Here is a 14,468-nt window from a genome sequence, read left to right as displayed (position 1 = left end):
TTGGTTGTTAAGCACTGATAGGTCCAGATTTTGAAGGATCTCTTTGCAATAGAAGCATCAACTTAACATCCAACCAAAACCCTTTATCACGTCTGATAGCTTAGGCCTCCACACTCACCATGGAAAGCTTTCCACTCACCACTAGTGAGTAGATTTAAGATTATAATTTTTATTTTACATGTGAGTAAAGAGCAGTCTTCAGCCACATAAGCCTAGGTTCCTCTCTCTCTCTGTACCCACCATTCCTCTATCACCTATTTTATCCTCCCCAATCCTTACTTGCTCTCTCCCTCCACTAAGTTTCCTCTCCAATCTCCCTTTTTTTCTTCCTTCACCAGATCTGGATTTCCATCTCCAGTCCTTATTTCCTCCTCCTCCTCTCCCCCACTTCCTTTCCCCTGCAGGGCTCCCTATCCTATTCTGTGATCTTGGGAGGATTTTGACAATCAGAGTTTCTGAGTAGCCAGCAAAATGGCATAACACTCTGCACAATAAACAAACTAGCTTGTCTATCTAGCCTGCCTTTTCCTACTCTATTTAGCTCCCAAGTATCAGGATTAAGATGCCTAAATAATTCTTTACTGGAAAATGCTTTCTGATTTAAAAAAAAAAAAAAAAAAAAAAAAAAAAGTGTGAAGTCCAAATTTCTGAGAACTTACCACTATAGAATAGTCAAGACAAAAGAAAAAGACACTGGGGAAAAATTCAAGACATACGTAGTTTTTGATTAAGCAGCGAATACAGTAAGGCCATTTGGTTGAAGCAGGCACTACTATGACCTTACAAGAGGCTCGTGGGTTTACCTGGACTAGGGTCAATATTTGCCAAGAGCTCTAGGTGAGGTCGAAGCCGGTTCAGGTTAGCAGGGTCTCCAGTCCTCTGGAGAGCAATGGTTAATTCTTGAACACTCTGTGCAAATGAGGCTGGGGTCTGCAACTTAAAAAATTAGAATTATTAGCTTTCTACAGACAAGGCAACCCTCACTGCTTCTGCAGGCTGCTCCACAAGGTCATTGAGTCTTCTCTCAATTATTTCACTTTCATTTAAGATCATTTTTCCACCATGGTTACGTCTAGACTGCAAGCCTCTTTCGAAAGAGGCTTTTTCTAAAGATACTTTCGAAAAAGCCTCTTTCGAAAAGGAGCGTCTAGACTGCAACAAGTACTTTCAAAAAAGCAAGTCGCTTTTTCGAAAGAGAGCACCCAGGCAGTCTGGATGCTCTCTTTTGAAAAAGCACAGTTTGCATGACATAGCGCCTTTTTTCGAAAGAGCACTTTCGAAAAAAGGCATTATTCCTCGTGAAATGAGGAGTACCATCGTCGAAAGAAAAGCCACGTTCTTTCGATTTAATTTCGAAAGAACACGGCTGTAGTCTAGACGCAGGTGAAGTTTTTTTTGAAAAAAGGCTACTTTTTTCGAAAAAACCCTGCAGTCTAGACACAGCCCATGTGATCATTTCTTCCTTGTTCTAAAAGGACCCCCTCCCTTTTTTCAGTATGCAAGACTACAATTCAACCAAAGATAAACCAGAACCGTGGCTTCTCCTTGGGATGTTGTAGTCATTTGTATTCCAGGGACAATCAGAATTGGTTTCCCTTGTACTGGACCTCTACTAAAAGGCCAAAGCCTTCTTTGGCCTCTGGACCAAGAAGTCTGCAACCTAATTTAACACAAGTGTAATAGACAAAAGAAAGGAAGTTGGGGGGTGGATGACAAAGGAACAGTCATAAGAATTCTTCCTGGCTATCACCTCTAGGGGAAGTGGATTAACTATGGTGACAGGAGAACTCCTTCCATCACTGTAGTGAGTAGCTACTCTAGACCGCTCCAGTTGTAGCACTGTAGTATTTCTAATGTCGGCTAGCCTTTTATCAACTCATGGCTAGTATCAGGTTACAAAAAAAAAACGGGGAAGAGAAATCGTGGTTGGGCTGATTTGAGGTGGCTTTACCTTGTCAATGATGGACTGCATGTGGGATTTGTGGGACTGGTCTCCATATAGCAGCGAGGACCACTGATCTGGTGCAATGCGCAAACCTGCTTCCATGGCGATCTGCACAATCTGGGAATCATGTTCCCTTCGCAAAGCTTCATAGGTACGGAACTCCTCCTTTAGTTGCATCAGGGAGGAGTCCTCATCACGTTTCGTCACCTGATGGGGAAAAAGTTGCCGGTCACAATAAGCCAGGGATAAATCAGATGGCAGTTCTAATATCAGAACAAATAAATGCTTCATCTTGTGAAAGTTTCAGCAGCAGCAAAACACAATGTCAATTCAGCTTAGTCTCTTTTCCCTGTCACTTCATCATATGAATGTGTGCGCAAACAAGAATGGACCCACTATAAAAAACAATGGTTGGAGTCCGCAATAGTGTAGGGTTCTCTCATCTAGCTCTGCCAATGAATGAAGCACCCCATTCTAAGGTAGTCCTAACCACTGTACAATTCTACCAGCAAGCCTCTCCTAAGCAGACAGACAAGATGCTCATTCGTATGGTGGTTTTGATGCTATACATCCATTATGGCATATTCTGAGCCCAAACTTGCATTTGATTTGCAACTTAAAAATCTAATTTCAGCCAAAGTCTCCCTCCATGAAATTTAGTGAACTCTCTGAGCGCTTGGGACTAAACACAAGACCCACTCTAAAAAATAAGCATTTTATACATTCAATCATAAAATGACAGAAGCATAGAACTGAAAGGGAATTCAATAGGTTGTGTAGTCTAGTCCTTTGCACTCCAGGCAGGACCACAGTAAACTAAATCAGCCATGGCCAACCCAAGGCTCACGAGGTGCATGTGGCTCTCCCCCTCCCCAGGCATGGCTCGTGAATCCCCTCCACTCCCCCTTCCCCGGCTCGTAAGCCTCTCCCGTGCCCCCAAAACGGCCCTCTCCTCCTGGCTCTCTCTGCTGACCTGAGCAGGGGAGCAGTCTGGCGTGGCCATGAAAGATGAAGAATTAAAGATGGCGACGGGCGCCTCCTGTGGCCAAAATGCCTCAAAACACATTTAAATGTGTTTTCTTAAAGGAGCAGAGGGTTTTTTTTGGCGGGGAGGGGGGCTTGACCAAACGCGACCAGGGACAAAAGGGGCTGTCCTTTTTTTTTTGCCCTGGATCCACTGCTATCTTGGCTCTTTGCCCAGAATGGGTTGAACTAAATCATTCCTAACGTCAGTTGGGGAACCTATTCTTAATCTCCAATGACAGAGATTCCTTCAACCTACCTAGGTAATTTGTTCCCATGCTTAATCGCCCTTGCTGCTCTTTAAGCCTACTGCTTCTTGTCTTATCCTCACAGATTAAAAGGAGAACAATTTTTCACCCTCCTCCTTTTAACAACCTTTTATGTACTTGAAAACTTACGTCCCCTTTCAGTCTTTTCTTCTCCAGACTAAACACACCCATTTTTTTCCAATCGTCTTATATAGAACATTAGACCTTTAATAAATTTTTGCTGCTCTTCTCTTGGACTTTCTTCAGTTTGTCTACAGCTGTCCTAAAATGTGGCACCCAGAAATGGAAACAATATTCCAACTGAGGCCTTATCAGTGTGGAGCAGAAAGAAAGAATTAATTCCTGTGTCCGGTCTATTGTACTCCTTTTAAGATCTCAAATTGTAGGTTTGTTTGTTTTTTCTGTTTTTTGCACAGTGTTACTCTGTTGACTCGTATTTAGCCTGTGATCCACTATAACCCCTAGATCCCTTTCCACAGTACTCCTTCCCAGGCAGTCATTTTCCAGTTTGTGTGTGTGCAAGTGACAGTTCCTTCTTCAGTGGAATACTCCTCAATTGTCCTTACTGAATTTCATCCTATTTACTTCAGAGCATTTCAAATTTTAATCCTAACCTCCACAGCCCTTGTAACACCACCCAGCTTGGTAATGTCTGCACACTTTATTAATGTACTCTCTCTGCCATTATCTATATAATTTGTGAAGATACTGAAGAGAACTGGACCCAGGACTGATCCTTGCAGGACACCATTTGATATGGCCATTCAGCTTGACTGAACTAGCAACGAAGAACCACTGATAACTATAAATTCAATGATGCAAGCAAATAAATGCCTTCTTTATTTGCAAGAGGCATTGGTGCGCAGTTCCAAATGAAATGCCATCTTTTAGGATTTTCTGGAGCATAACAAGTAAAGCTTTCCTGTGCTGTGGAACCTCCAAGCAGGGTTCACTTCATACCTTGAAGCAGGAGGCTCTGTAAAGAAGCTGGACAACATGCCCAATGCTGGTTTTCGAAGCCTGAGGAAACCGTGGCTCCAATCTTTGCACCACAAAGAGAACCAAGACCTTTCGTGACAAAGCAGATCCATCTTCCAGAGCCAGCAGAACCAGCTTCAGTGCTTCCTCCTGCATTGCTGGAAAATACAAAGCAACAAAACAAGAACAAAAATGATAAGATGCACCAGGAGTGGCCTTGCATTAATACTGGATTTTCCATACATATGGATGTACAGGCAGTCCCCGGGTTACGTACAAGATAGGGACTGTAGGTTTGTTCTTAAGTTGAATCTGTATGTAAGTCGGAACTGGCGTCCAGATTCAGCCGCTGCTGAAACTGATCAGTTTCAACAGTGGCTGAATCTGGACGCCAGTTCTGACTTGCATACAGATTCAACTTAAGAACCCCAGGCATCCCCAAGTCAGTTGCTGCTGAAACTGATCAGCGGCTGATTCCAGGAAGCCCGGGGCAGGGGCTTCCTGTAGTCAGCCACTGGTCATTTTCAGCAGCTGCTGACTAGGGGACACCTGGGGCAGAGCAGCTGGGGTGCTGCTGGGTTGGTCCAGTGGCACCCAGAGCGGCGCTACGGGACCAACCGGCAGCGCCCCAGCTGCTGTACCACAGGCGTCCGGAGCAAAGCCGCGGAGCACGGGGGCAGCGGGACAGCCCAGACGCGCCGTGGCTATCCTGCTGCCCTCGGGCTCCGTGGCTTTGCTCTGCTTTGCTCCCCCTCCCCCTGGTCTGCAGACCAGGGGGACGGGGAAGCAAAGCGGCGGAACACGCGGGCAGCGGGACAGCCCAGACGCGCCGTGGCTATCCTGCTGCCCTCGGGCTCTGCGGCTTTGCTCTGCTCTGCTCCCCGTCCCTCAGGTCTGCAGACCAGGGGGAGGGGGAGCAGAGTAGAGCAGAGCGGTGGAACGCGCGGCCAGCTGACAGCCCAGACGCGTCTGGGCTGTCAGCTGGCCGCGTGCTCCGCTCTGCTTCCCCCCCCCCATGGTTTGCAGACCAGGGGGAGGGGGAGCAGAGCGGAGCAGAGCAGAGCGGCAGAACGCGCGGCCAGCTGACAGCCCAGACGCATCTGGGCTGTCAGCTGGCCGCGTGCTCCGCTCTGCTCCCCCCCCCCCGCAGATCAGGGGGAGGGGGAGCAGAGCGGAGCACATCAGAGCGGCGGAACGCGCGGCCAGCTGACAGCCCAGACGCGTGCTCCGCTCTGCTCCCCCTCCCCCTGGTCTGCAGACCAGGGGGAGGGGGAGCAGAGCGGAGCAGAGCAGAGCAGAGCGGCAGAACGCGCGGCCAGCTGACAGCCCAGACGCATCTGGGCTGTCAGCTGGCCGCGTGCTCCGCTCTGCTCCCCCCCCCCCGCAGATCAGGGGGAGGGGGAGCAGAGCGGAGCACATCAGAGCGGCGGAACGCGCGGCCAGCTGACAGCCCAGACGCGTGCTCCGCTCTGCTCCCCCTCCCCCTGGTCTGCAGACCAGGGGGAGGGGGAGCAGAGCGGAGCAGAGCAGAGCAGAGCGGCAGAACGCGCGGCCAGCTGACAGCCCAGACGCGTCTGGGCTGTCAGCTGGCTGCGCGTTCCGCCGCTCTGCTCTGCTCCGCTCTGCTCCCCCTCCCCCTGGTCTGCAGACGGCGGGGGGGGGGGGGGGGGGGGGAGCAGAGCGGAGCGCGTGGCCAGCTGACAGCCCAGACGCGTCTGGGCTGTCAGCTGGCCGCGCGTTCCGCCGCCGCTTTGCTTCCTCTCCCTGGTCTGCTCGAGACCAGGGAGAGGAAGTGCCCCGTTCGTAACTGCGGATCCGACATAAGTCGGATCCGCGTAACTCGGGGACTGCCTGTAGTAGGTAACCGAAAGGGAAAGGCAAAGTCACTTCAAAGCTTCCAGAAAATAGTGGGGCATACAGAAGACACTTTCAATACACTTTCAATACTCTTGCACTAATAATGGAAGGAGGGTGGTGGGATAGGAAGATATCAGAGTGAAAGGCAGGGGAGAGGGGCACAAGCAGACAGAGAAAGCACGTTCATTGAAGTGGGGAGAAGTTGTTACAGCCATCATGGGGTAGCTGAACAGCAATAAGCAAGCCAGCTACCTGAGCTTCCCAACGGCCTCCCACTCTGCTGCAGTACAAATCCCTAGCCTGTCTGTGCCATGGAGATAGTGTGCCCAGTCCTCTCTTTTTTAGGGGATTTGGAGGGAAAAGAATCTCCAATTTTCAGGGAAAGGCTGAGCACGCACAAAAGTCAGGGCAAGGTAAGAAAATTCGTATCCACTCCTCCTAAATACCACGCTCTCCTAACTAGGGATGTTAAATATCGGTTAAGTAAATAGTCGAGTAACCTCATTAATTCTTATCAGTCAGTTGACTATTCTATAGTTCCTGGGGACGGGGCTGGCAGCCTACGTATCAGAGGCAGCAGCATGGTGTGCCAGGCAGGAGCTGGTCTGTGAGGGGAGCCAGTTTAAAAACTAGCTCCCCCTCACTGACCGGCTGCCTGTCATCCTGTGCTGCTGCTTCCGAGAAAGAGGCAGCAGCGCAGGGTGGCAGCAGTCCCTGTCTGGTGGGGATCTGAGCTCCCGGACCTGGCACGAGTCAGAACCAAACTGGGCTGCCTGCCAGCTTGGCTCTTTCTACACTTGAAATGCAGAGCTGAAATGGGGGTCGGTCCCGGACCCAGCATGAGCCAGAACTGAGCCGGGAGAGGGGGAGAGAAATGCATGCAGTCTATAGCATTAACCTATACGCTTTCGCTAATTGGTTAATCGACTATACTGTTACACCCTTACTCCTAACTAAGGGTATGTTCTCCCAATGCAACAACAAACAGACACAAACCAGGATGGATCAAAATAGATTTTAAAATGTAAATTAAATTCATTTCCTCCCTTTTCAAAATAAATTTATTTAAAATAAAGTTTTAATTTATGAGAGCCTATAATAGTGCCTAAATTGACTCCACTGTCACAATTAAGGCATATTCAATTTTTAAAAATCCAATTGTTAAATGCTTGTGGTCAAAGTTTTAAAGAATGTCAAAGCACTGAATTTCTCTTGGCTAAGAAACCAGGGCATACTGAACAAGCTCTGTGTCTGTGCAGACAGCTGAAGTATTAGCTCAGCTTCTGACAGCAATAGCCTCGTCTGCAGGTATAGCGAGACTATTTTGATTTCAGTTTATTTAACTGACAAGTTTACTAGCAGCTGAGAAATAACCTCCACCTCAATTATTTTTAGAGCCAGACAGGTCATGGGCTTCCATGAATTTGTTTATTGCCCATGACTTACTACAAATAATCTTGACAAAAATCTTAACCTTAGCTGTAATTCCTCATATAGCCATGCACAGATGTGTGTATTCTCCTGGCTATTAAAAAGTACTAAATTTAGTGTATACACCCTATTTAGTCGCAAATCAATGTGTTTTAATAGTTACCACCTCTCTTTTTCTTTATCCTAAAGTACAAATGCAAAAATCAACCCCTTCTGTGAAGGTTTTCTCTTGCTGATTTAAACCATCATTTCATTAGGGATTTTAAAAATCGCTGATTTAAACCTGAGTCAAAATACTCAGTCTTGGCTGTTTGCATCAGCAACTAAGGACATCCGATTTTTGGGCGGCTTTGCAAAATAACAAGGCACAGGAAGCTCTAAAAGTAGTTCAGAGTATTAATACATCAGAAGGCCTATGGCAAATTATCTGAGGAGAAGCCACTGTTCAATTTCCAGCCATCTTTCATTCTCCAGTCTCTGAATCCTGTTCTTCAGCAGAACTAGTGATCTCACTGATCTCCTTGGGTACGTACCTGGCCCAAGGAACTGGCAACCCCTGGCTCTCACTGCAGCCCAGAGGTTGGAAGAGAGTTGCTGAGGATTTTGATGTTGAAGAATGAGCTCTGTGACTGTTCTTTCACCCAATGACCGTGCCGCACGCATGGCCCTGATTCGCCCTTCTTCCTCCACTAGCTGGCAGTGAACTAATGTCACAAGCTTCCTCTGCATGGGGCGACTTAGCACACTCTGGGTGGTACTGTTGAGACCCACACCTTCAGAACAAAAGCATACAAAAAGACAGAGAGACAAATTTCTCCTTTAACATGATTATCTAAATGCACTCCTCTAGCAAAGTCAACTTTCAACTTCTATTCTTTGGAAGATGCTGAAAGGGCAAACCAGTTCCTGCTGCATGTCATTTTAGTGCACTGATCAAGACATCCAAACCTGACAACAATGCACTGTGAACTTTAAAAGATGCGTTTCAGGTAGTGCTTGAAAAAAAAAATCCATTCATTAGATCACGTTAGTGCGGCTCGTACCTTTACCAGGAGACTTGCAAATTACATCAACTATTCGAGTAGTTGATTAAACTAAATGTAATATCCTTACCAGCCACATTCCTAATTTTGATGGATGTTTTAAAAGCAGTGATAAAGTAAGGAAATAGGGCAGTGCAGGACTTGCCTCTCGCACTGCTGAGTGGTTTGAGGTACAATGCCAGTTCTTCCACACATTTCTTGGCCTCCTCATAATGCTTGGTATCTTCTGCTCCACTGCACAAAGTAATTGGCTGCTGCTCAGGAACCTGAAAACAAACAACAGGTAAACTTACACACTGCAGTGTGCACACAAACACCATACCAAACTTTCATGTCAAATGTTCTCTCTCTCACACCCACTCACCCAAACTTTCCACAACAGCTTGTCAATGTGCTCCAGTTCTGCAACCCTTGACATTTCACTTCATCCATAGTATTCTTAACACCTGAAAAGTTCTCTCAGCCTGACGCTTTTAAAAACTGTTTGATGCCAAACACATTGTGTGGTGATGCTAACAAGTCTAACAGTTTCTCTTTATGTAGTTAGTTGTATAAGACAGCAAAAGGGTACTTTAGTGACCTTGGGGCACAAATCAAGGTCCAAGCATTTTGATTTAGTAGTTGAAATGATAAAAAACAGAATAGTTATAGTTTATTGGAACCATCCCATGTATCAGATATTAAAGCAACTGATTAGTGATTTCATATGTACAGGTGATCAGTTTTTGATACTAACAAAATATATTGTTTAGAAAGGATAAGCCTCAACTTAGACCTGCCAGGGGGGTTTATGGTTTGCAGGTATGTGCAGATCTGCACTGAGGATGACTTGGCTGCTCTAAGATTTTCTATAGAAAAGTGAATAGTCCGACTGCTACACAGCACAAAAGACTTGTACCTAGAATGAAGTACAGAAACTGCCCCATGTAATTGCTTAGTTTCCTCCCCTAACATGGATTACGGAAGGCAGTGACTTTCTACCTTTGCAGACTTCTAAACCCCCTACGGGAGTCTGATTTCTCTTGTGCACCCAAGGTTTCACCTCACTTAAAAAAACTGCTCGCTTACAAAAACCAGACATAAGAGTAATAGCACACTTCCTGAAAAATTGCTTACTTTCTCATTTTACCATATAATTATAAAATAAATCAGTTGAAATATAAATATTGTACCTACATTCTAGTGTAATCTATATATTTAAACAAGTCATTGTCTGTATGACATTTTCAGTTTGTATTGACTGATTGGCCTCGTGCTTTTTATGTTGCACATTGTAAAACATGAGTTGATGCTACCCTTGGAAGATCTCTGAATACCCCAGGGGTACATGTATCCCTGTCTGAGAACCACTGACTTACCATTTTTAGTTTAGGAAGACAACAATAGCAAATCAGGCCACACTTGGTAAACAACTAGTGATTTGTGCTGTGTGTGCATGCGCGCGCACACAGAGCACAGCGTAAGTTATTAGTAATGCTCCCTGTAATTTTTTCCAGCCATGTGCAGAATAGTTTTTGGTATGTGCACTGAGGCATGTACAGGTGTGCACCACCAGTAGAAACATGCTGCCATCTATGAGTGCTTTGCTGATCAGCTGGGCAGCATTTGGTGGCTGCACAAGTGCTCAGCTTACAGGGAACACTGGTTATTAGTCTGAACAACAAAAAGCCACAACTAACACCTACTGGGTATTAAATCATTAGGAATGGCATTCATTTAATTTTTTCTGATAATTCATCAGAAATTAAAACCATCTAAGGACACTGACATTTTTGCCTGGTTTTGATACGGTTTGTCTATTGGAGAGGATCTTTAAACCTGAATGAAATTTCAGTATATAATCATACTCACTTCCAGAAACGTTAAAATCAACGTACTCTGTGTGTTTTCACCTTAAAATTTTGCATTTGCTTTAAAACATATTAAGTTACACAACATTTACAATGCATTAATTGTTGTCAGTTAAAATAAAAGTGAGTACAAGCTGAACTACTATTACTCAAACCTAGCTTATGTAGAACAGTGTCATCTTGTCCATATCAGGTTAAGAATCACATTCTGCCCCCACAACGCCCATCTGCACATACTTGAGAAGACAAGTTAAATCTTAAAGGGAAGTTCAATCCTGGCAGGAGATCAAGGGGGCCGCCAGGCTTCCAGTAGAGTAGTAATAGTCGGAGGAACGGCCATCTACCTCCTCCCCTCCCAGCAAGACTCTTAAATCATAACTCTCTCAGAATTTCCTTCATATCTGAGTGAAAGAGGGCTTTAGGATGAAATGTTTTATTAGTTTAGTCAGTGGTCACTGCCAAAAAAGCTACAGTAAGAGCCATCTCAAATTGACTCTCTCAAATCTCCAGATATCTATTTAACCAATACCTTCAATATTACCCATCCAGGGATGTTAGTGGTTAACCGTCTCCAGCTCCCAGGGGCCTGCCGCAGGCAGGGGTGCTCTAACCTGGCTGGATGAGTCCTTGTACCCCATCCCCTGTTTAATCGGTCAACCAGTTAAACTTAAGGCTTAGCCGGTTAACCACTGAAATGGAACTTTACATCCCTATTAGCCCCCATTCTAGCATTACGCTTCCCTCACAAAGCCTCTTATCATTGTTACCACCTGCTTCTGCCTGGGAAAGTACACAAACAGAACACGTCTGGGTCTGACCATGTGTATCTATCTACATTTCTGCTGAGGCTAGCACTCTACAGAATCTTTGCTGTAAGATTACCATGTGCAAGTTTCCATTTAACTCTGCTTCACTCAGTCTAGGGACTATGGAACAGCATGAAAGACAACAACATTACATTTAGCAGAAAGATGGCTTGGAATTTGAGAGAGACAAGAACGCAGTGGTCAGCACTGGATTTATACCGTGCATCAGGGTAGATTTAGCATGCATTCACAGCACTGGTTAGGAATTATGCTACACACAGCAGAACTAGCTTAGTGAGAGAGACCAGCACTGTGTGGGCAACCAACCAGCAAACTCTCTCTCCTCCCAGCAACAAACAGAACACACACACAAAACAATATTAAAAAAAGCTACCCACAGGCTAATCAAGCTACACAACGAACAATTCTAAATCCAAGATGTTTTAAGTGATACTTAGAAGTTCAACCTCTTGGTTTCTCCCCTTCCCACTAGGAAGCTCAGCTTGAAATGTACAGAACCTTTTTTCAATGTTACTTTTTGTGAAGTAACTGTGAAAGGGGAGAGAACCTGGCAGCTTGACATATAGCGTAACGCCCCCCTGCAGAGGGAAACCTGAATTTGGGCAAGTCTACATGCAGGATGTTAGCAAACATTTTTGTAAACATGTAATGGCAGAATTTTTCAGAGGTTACACATTATACCCGGGGGGTGGGGAGGGCAGGAGCCAGGACTCCGGCTTTTAAGCCAGCTTCCCCCATGTACTACCAGCTCCCACCTGTCTCTCTCACGCCCTGCACTGCAGAGGCAAAAGCACAGGGGCAGGTGGCTCCATGGGAGCGCATTCTGGCTCCCCCCCAAACACCAGCTCCCACCTGCCTCAGCCATGCTACTGCATCTGTGGGAAGGGGGCAGAATACAGAGGCAGCAAGGGGGGGGGGGGTTGTGTGTAATCATTAGGATTAACCGATGAGCCCAGGCTTATTGGTTAATTGTGTAAATGACCACACTGACACCCCAACATCCACTTACACAGCTACAGCAGTACTGCTTGCCTCAGTGGACACATTCCCTACTGCAGTGATCACCATACGGTAGAGGGGGAGCTACTGGTGGATCTTGGATCGTCTAACAGGCGATCCAACAGGTCTGGCCAGAAGACTATCAAGCACTGGCACTAACTGCCCCTTCCCCCACTGCTCTGCTGCACCTGCCTTGCAGTAGGGATGTATCAGTGTAGTTAAGCAAAAGCGTATCCGTTAATGCTATAGATTGCTCACATTACCCCACCCCCTGCCAGTACGTTTTTTAGCAGGCTGGTCAGTAACCTGGCTCAGTTCTGGCTTGCACTGGGTCTGGAAGCTCAGACCCCACCCGGGACAGGGGCTGTATCAGAGGCAGCACCATAGGGCAGCAGGCAGCCGGTCCATGAGGGGAGCTGGTTTTTAAACTGGCTCCCCTCGTGGTCCAGCTCCCACCTGGCACCCCATACAGAGGCAGCAGTGCAGAGTGGCAGGGGGCACACTGGCTGCCAGCCTCGTCCCTGGGCACTATAGAATAATTGAGCAACCAATAAGAATTCATGAGGTTAATTGACTATTCAATTAACCGATATTTAACATCCCTACCTTGGAGCTGCCCCTTGGGAGACGCCAGCTTGTTGGGCAGGAGCGGGGGGGAGGCTGATACGGGGTTACCCCCTCTCCCACTCTGCTTCCTATCTCCAAAGATCCCAAGGGGGCACAACAGGGCTAGGGATGGAGAGAGTTGGCTGGCTGCTTTGGGAGTGCTAGGGTGAGCCTGCCTTGGTCCCACTGCACCACCACCCAGGAGCCACCTGAGGTAAGTGGTGCCCAGTTGGAGCCCCCCTGCACCCCAACTCCCTGCCCCAGCCTGGTGAGAGTGAGAGGATGGAGCAAGCAGGGGCAGGGCCTCAGAGAAGGGGCACGAAGGAGGTGGGGCTAGGGTACTTGGGTCTGAGGTAGATCCTGGATTGCACTTCCAGTCAAAAAGCCATCTTGTGCTTAAAAAGGTTGGAGACCGCTCCCATCACTGTAGTTCAACTACCTCACTGAGAGGTGGCAGCTGGGTCGATGGAAGAATTATTTTGCCCACCTACCCCAGTCTCACATGGAGGGTTAGGTTGGCATAGCTACCTCTCTCAAGGGGTGTGGATTTTTCACACTCCTGAGAGACAACAGCTATTCCAAAATAAGTTTTCCAATAGGGATCTACTCTAAGTGTCTCCCGTCAGGTCTGAGCAAGCAATGTGCATGAGTGAAGTATTACAGATCTTTATCGTGTGGTATCAAGGGCTCTTCTCTTCAGGAGAACAAAACATACACGCGTAATTGTTCCACTTGAAAAGATAAACGATGACATGTGTCAACAAATTTTTACAAATGATTTGCCCTTTTACTAGCAACAGGATGTTGATTCCATGTTGGTTTGTTTTTACATTATTGGACCTGAAAATGGTAAAGAACAGGGAGAAGGGATAGTCTTGTGGTTCACTTGGTGCATGGCAAATCTGGGTTTTATTCTTGGCTCTGCCAGAGACCTGCTGCGTGACCTTAGTAAGTCACTGATCCCCAGAGTTCCCCTATCAGCAAAATCAGCAATTCTCCACTTTGCTCACAAAGTGACTGACACCTTGTCTTCCGTCAGTGCCAGCAAAGCACTTTGAGATCCTCAAAACAGATTAGTGCTGAAGTGTTACTTTTTTATTTTCATCTTCATCACAACACTCTACCACCTCATTTCCTCATCCCCTCCCCAAACCCAGTAGGGCTCACAGTGCAAACTAGTCTGGTGTAATTCTTTAGTCCTGCGCAATGGCCAGTTAGCGTGAGGAGAGGCAAGCAAAAAAAAAATCTCAAGCATATTTTGGTGTTTTAAATGTGCCTTTATTATCCATGCATCTTCCCCTATGATGAATAATACTGAGGATGACACTAGAATGCAGCCCATTAGTATAAGCAACTGCAATTGCAGGCAGAAGCTGGTTATAAAATATACGGAGTGGGGACAGAAGAACGCTAAGGATACATCTCAAAGCCATTAGACCTGTGTTTCCCAAACTATGGGCCACGGCCCAGTACTAGTATGCGGGAAAAAATTACCGGGCATCAGTGTGGCTGCCGGGGTGTTCCGGGCTCCTGGAGTGCCTGTGCGGCACCGGGTCCCCCAAACCCTGGGTCGGGCTGAGCATGCAGCTGGATGTTCCAGGCTCCCGGCAGAGGTGTAGCAAGGGGGGGGAGCAGCTGGC

General features: G+C 46.8%; 1 protein-coding gene across 5 annotated transcripts in view; it reads right to left on the bottom strand.

Annotated features, from left to right (window-relative positions):
* RC3H1 (ring finger and CCCH-type domains 1) overlaps positions 1–14,468 on the bottom strand; it is an 88,088-nt gene that overhangs the window by 33,553 nt on the left and 40,067 nt on the right. For all 5 annotated transcript variants that reach the window (XR_012906052.1, XM_075936937.1, XM_075936941.1 and 2 more), the window contains exons 3-7: positions 8,692–8,812; positions 8,037–8,276; positions 4,198–4,373; positions 1,952–2,152; positions 804–936 (exon numbers count right to left, since the gene is read on the bottom strand). Coding sequence is in view for 4 of the 5 variants with exons in the window: in XM_075936937.1 (XP_075793052.1) it covers positions 804–936; positions 1,952–2,152; positions 4,198–4,373; positions 8,037–8,276; positions 8,692–8,812 (871 nt within the window). In the remaining variant the exon portion in view is untranslated. The remainder of the gene's footprint in view (positions 1–803; positions 937–1,951; positions 2,153–4,197; positions 4,374–8,036; positions 8,277–8,691; positions 8,813–14,468) is intronic.

The sequence above is a fragment of the Pelodiscus sinensis genome, chromosome 9, assembly GCF_049634645.1.
Source record: "Pelodiscus sinensis isolate JC-2024 chromosome 9, ASM4963464v1, whole genome shotgun sequence".
In the NCBI taxonomy this organism is placed as follows: Eukaryota; Metazoa; Chordata; order Testudines; family Trionychidae; genus Pelodiscus; species Pelodiscus sinensis.
This window is presented reverse-complemented; position numbering and strand designations above follow the sequence as displayed.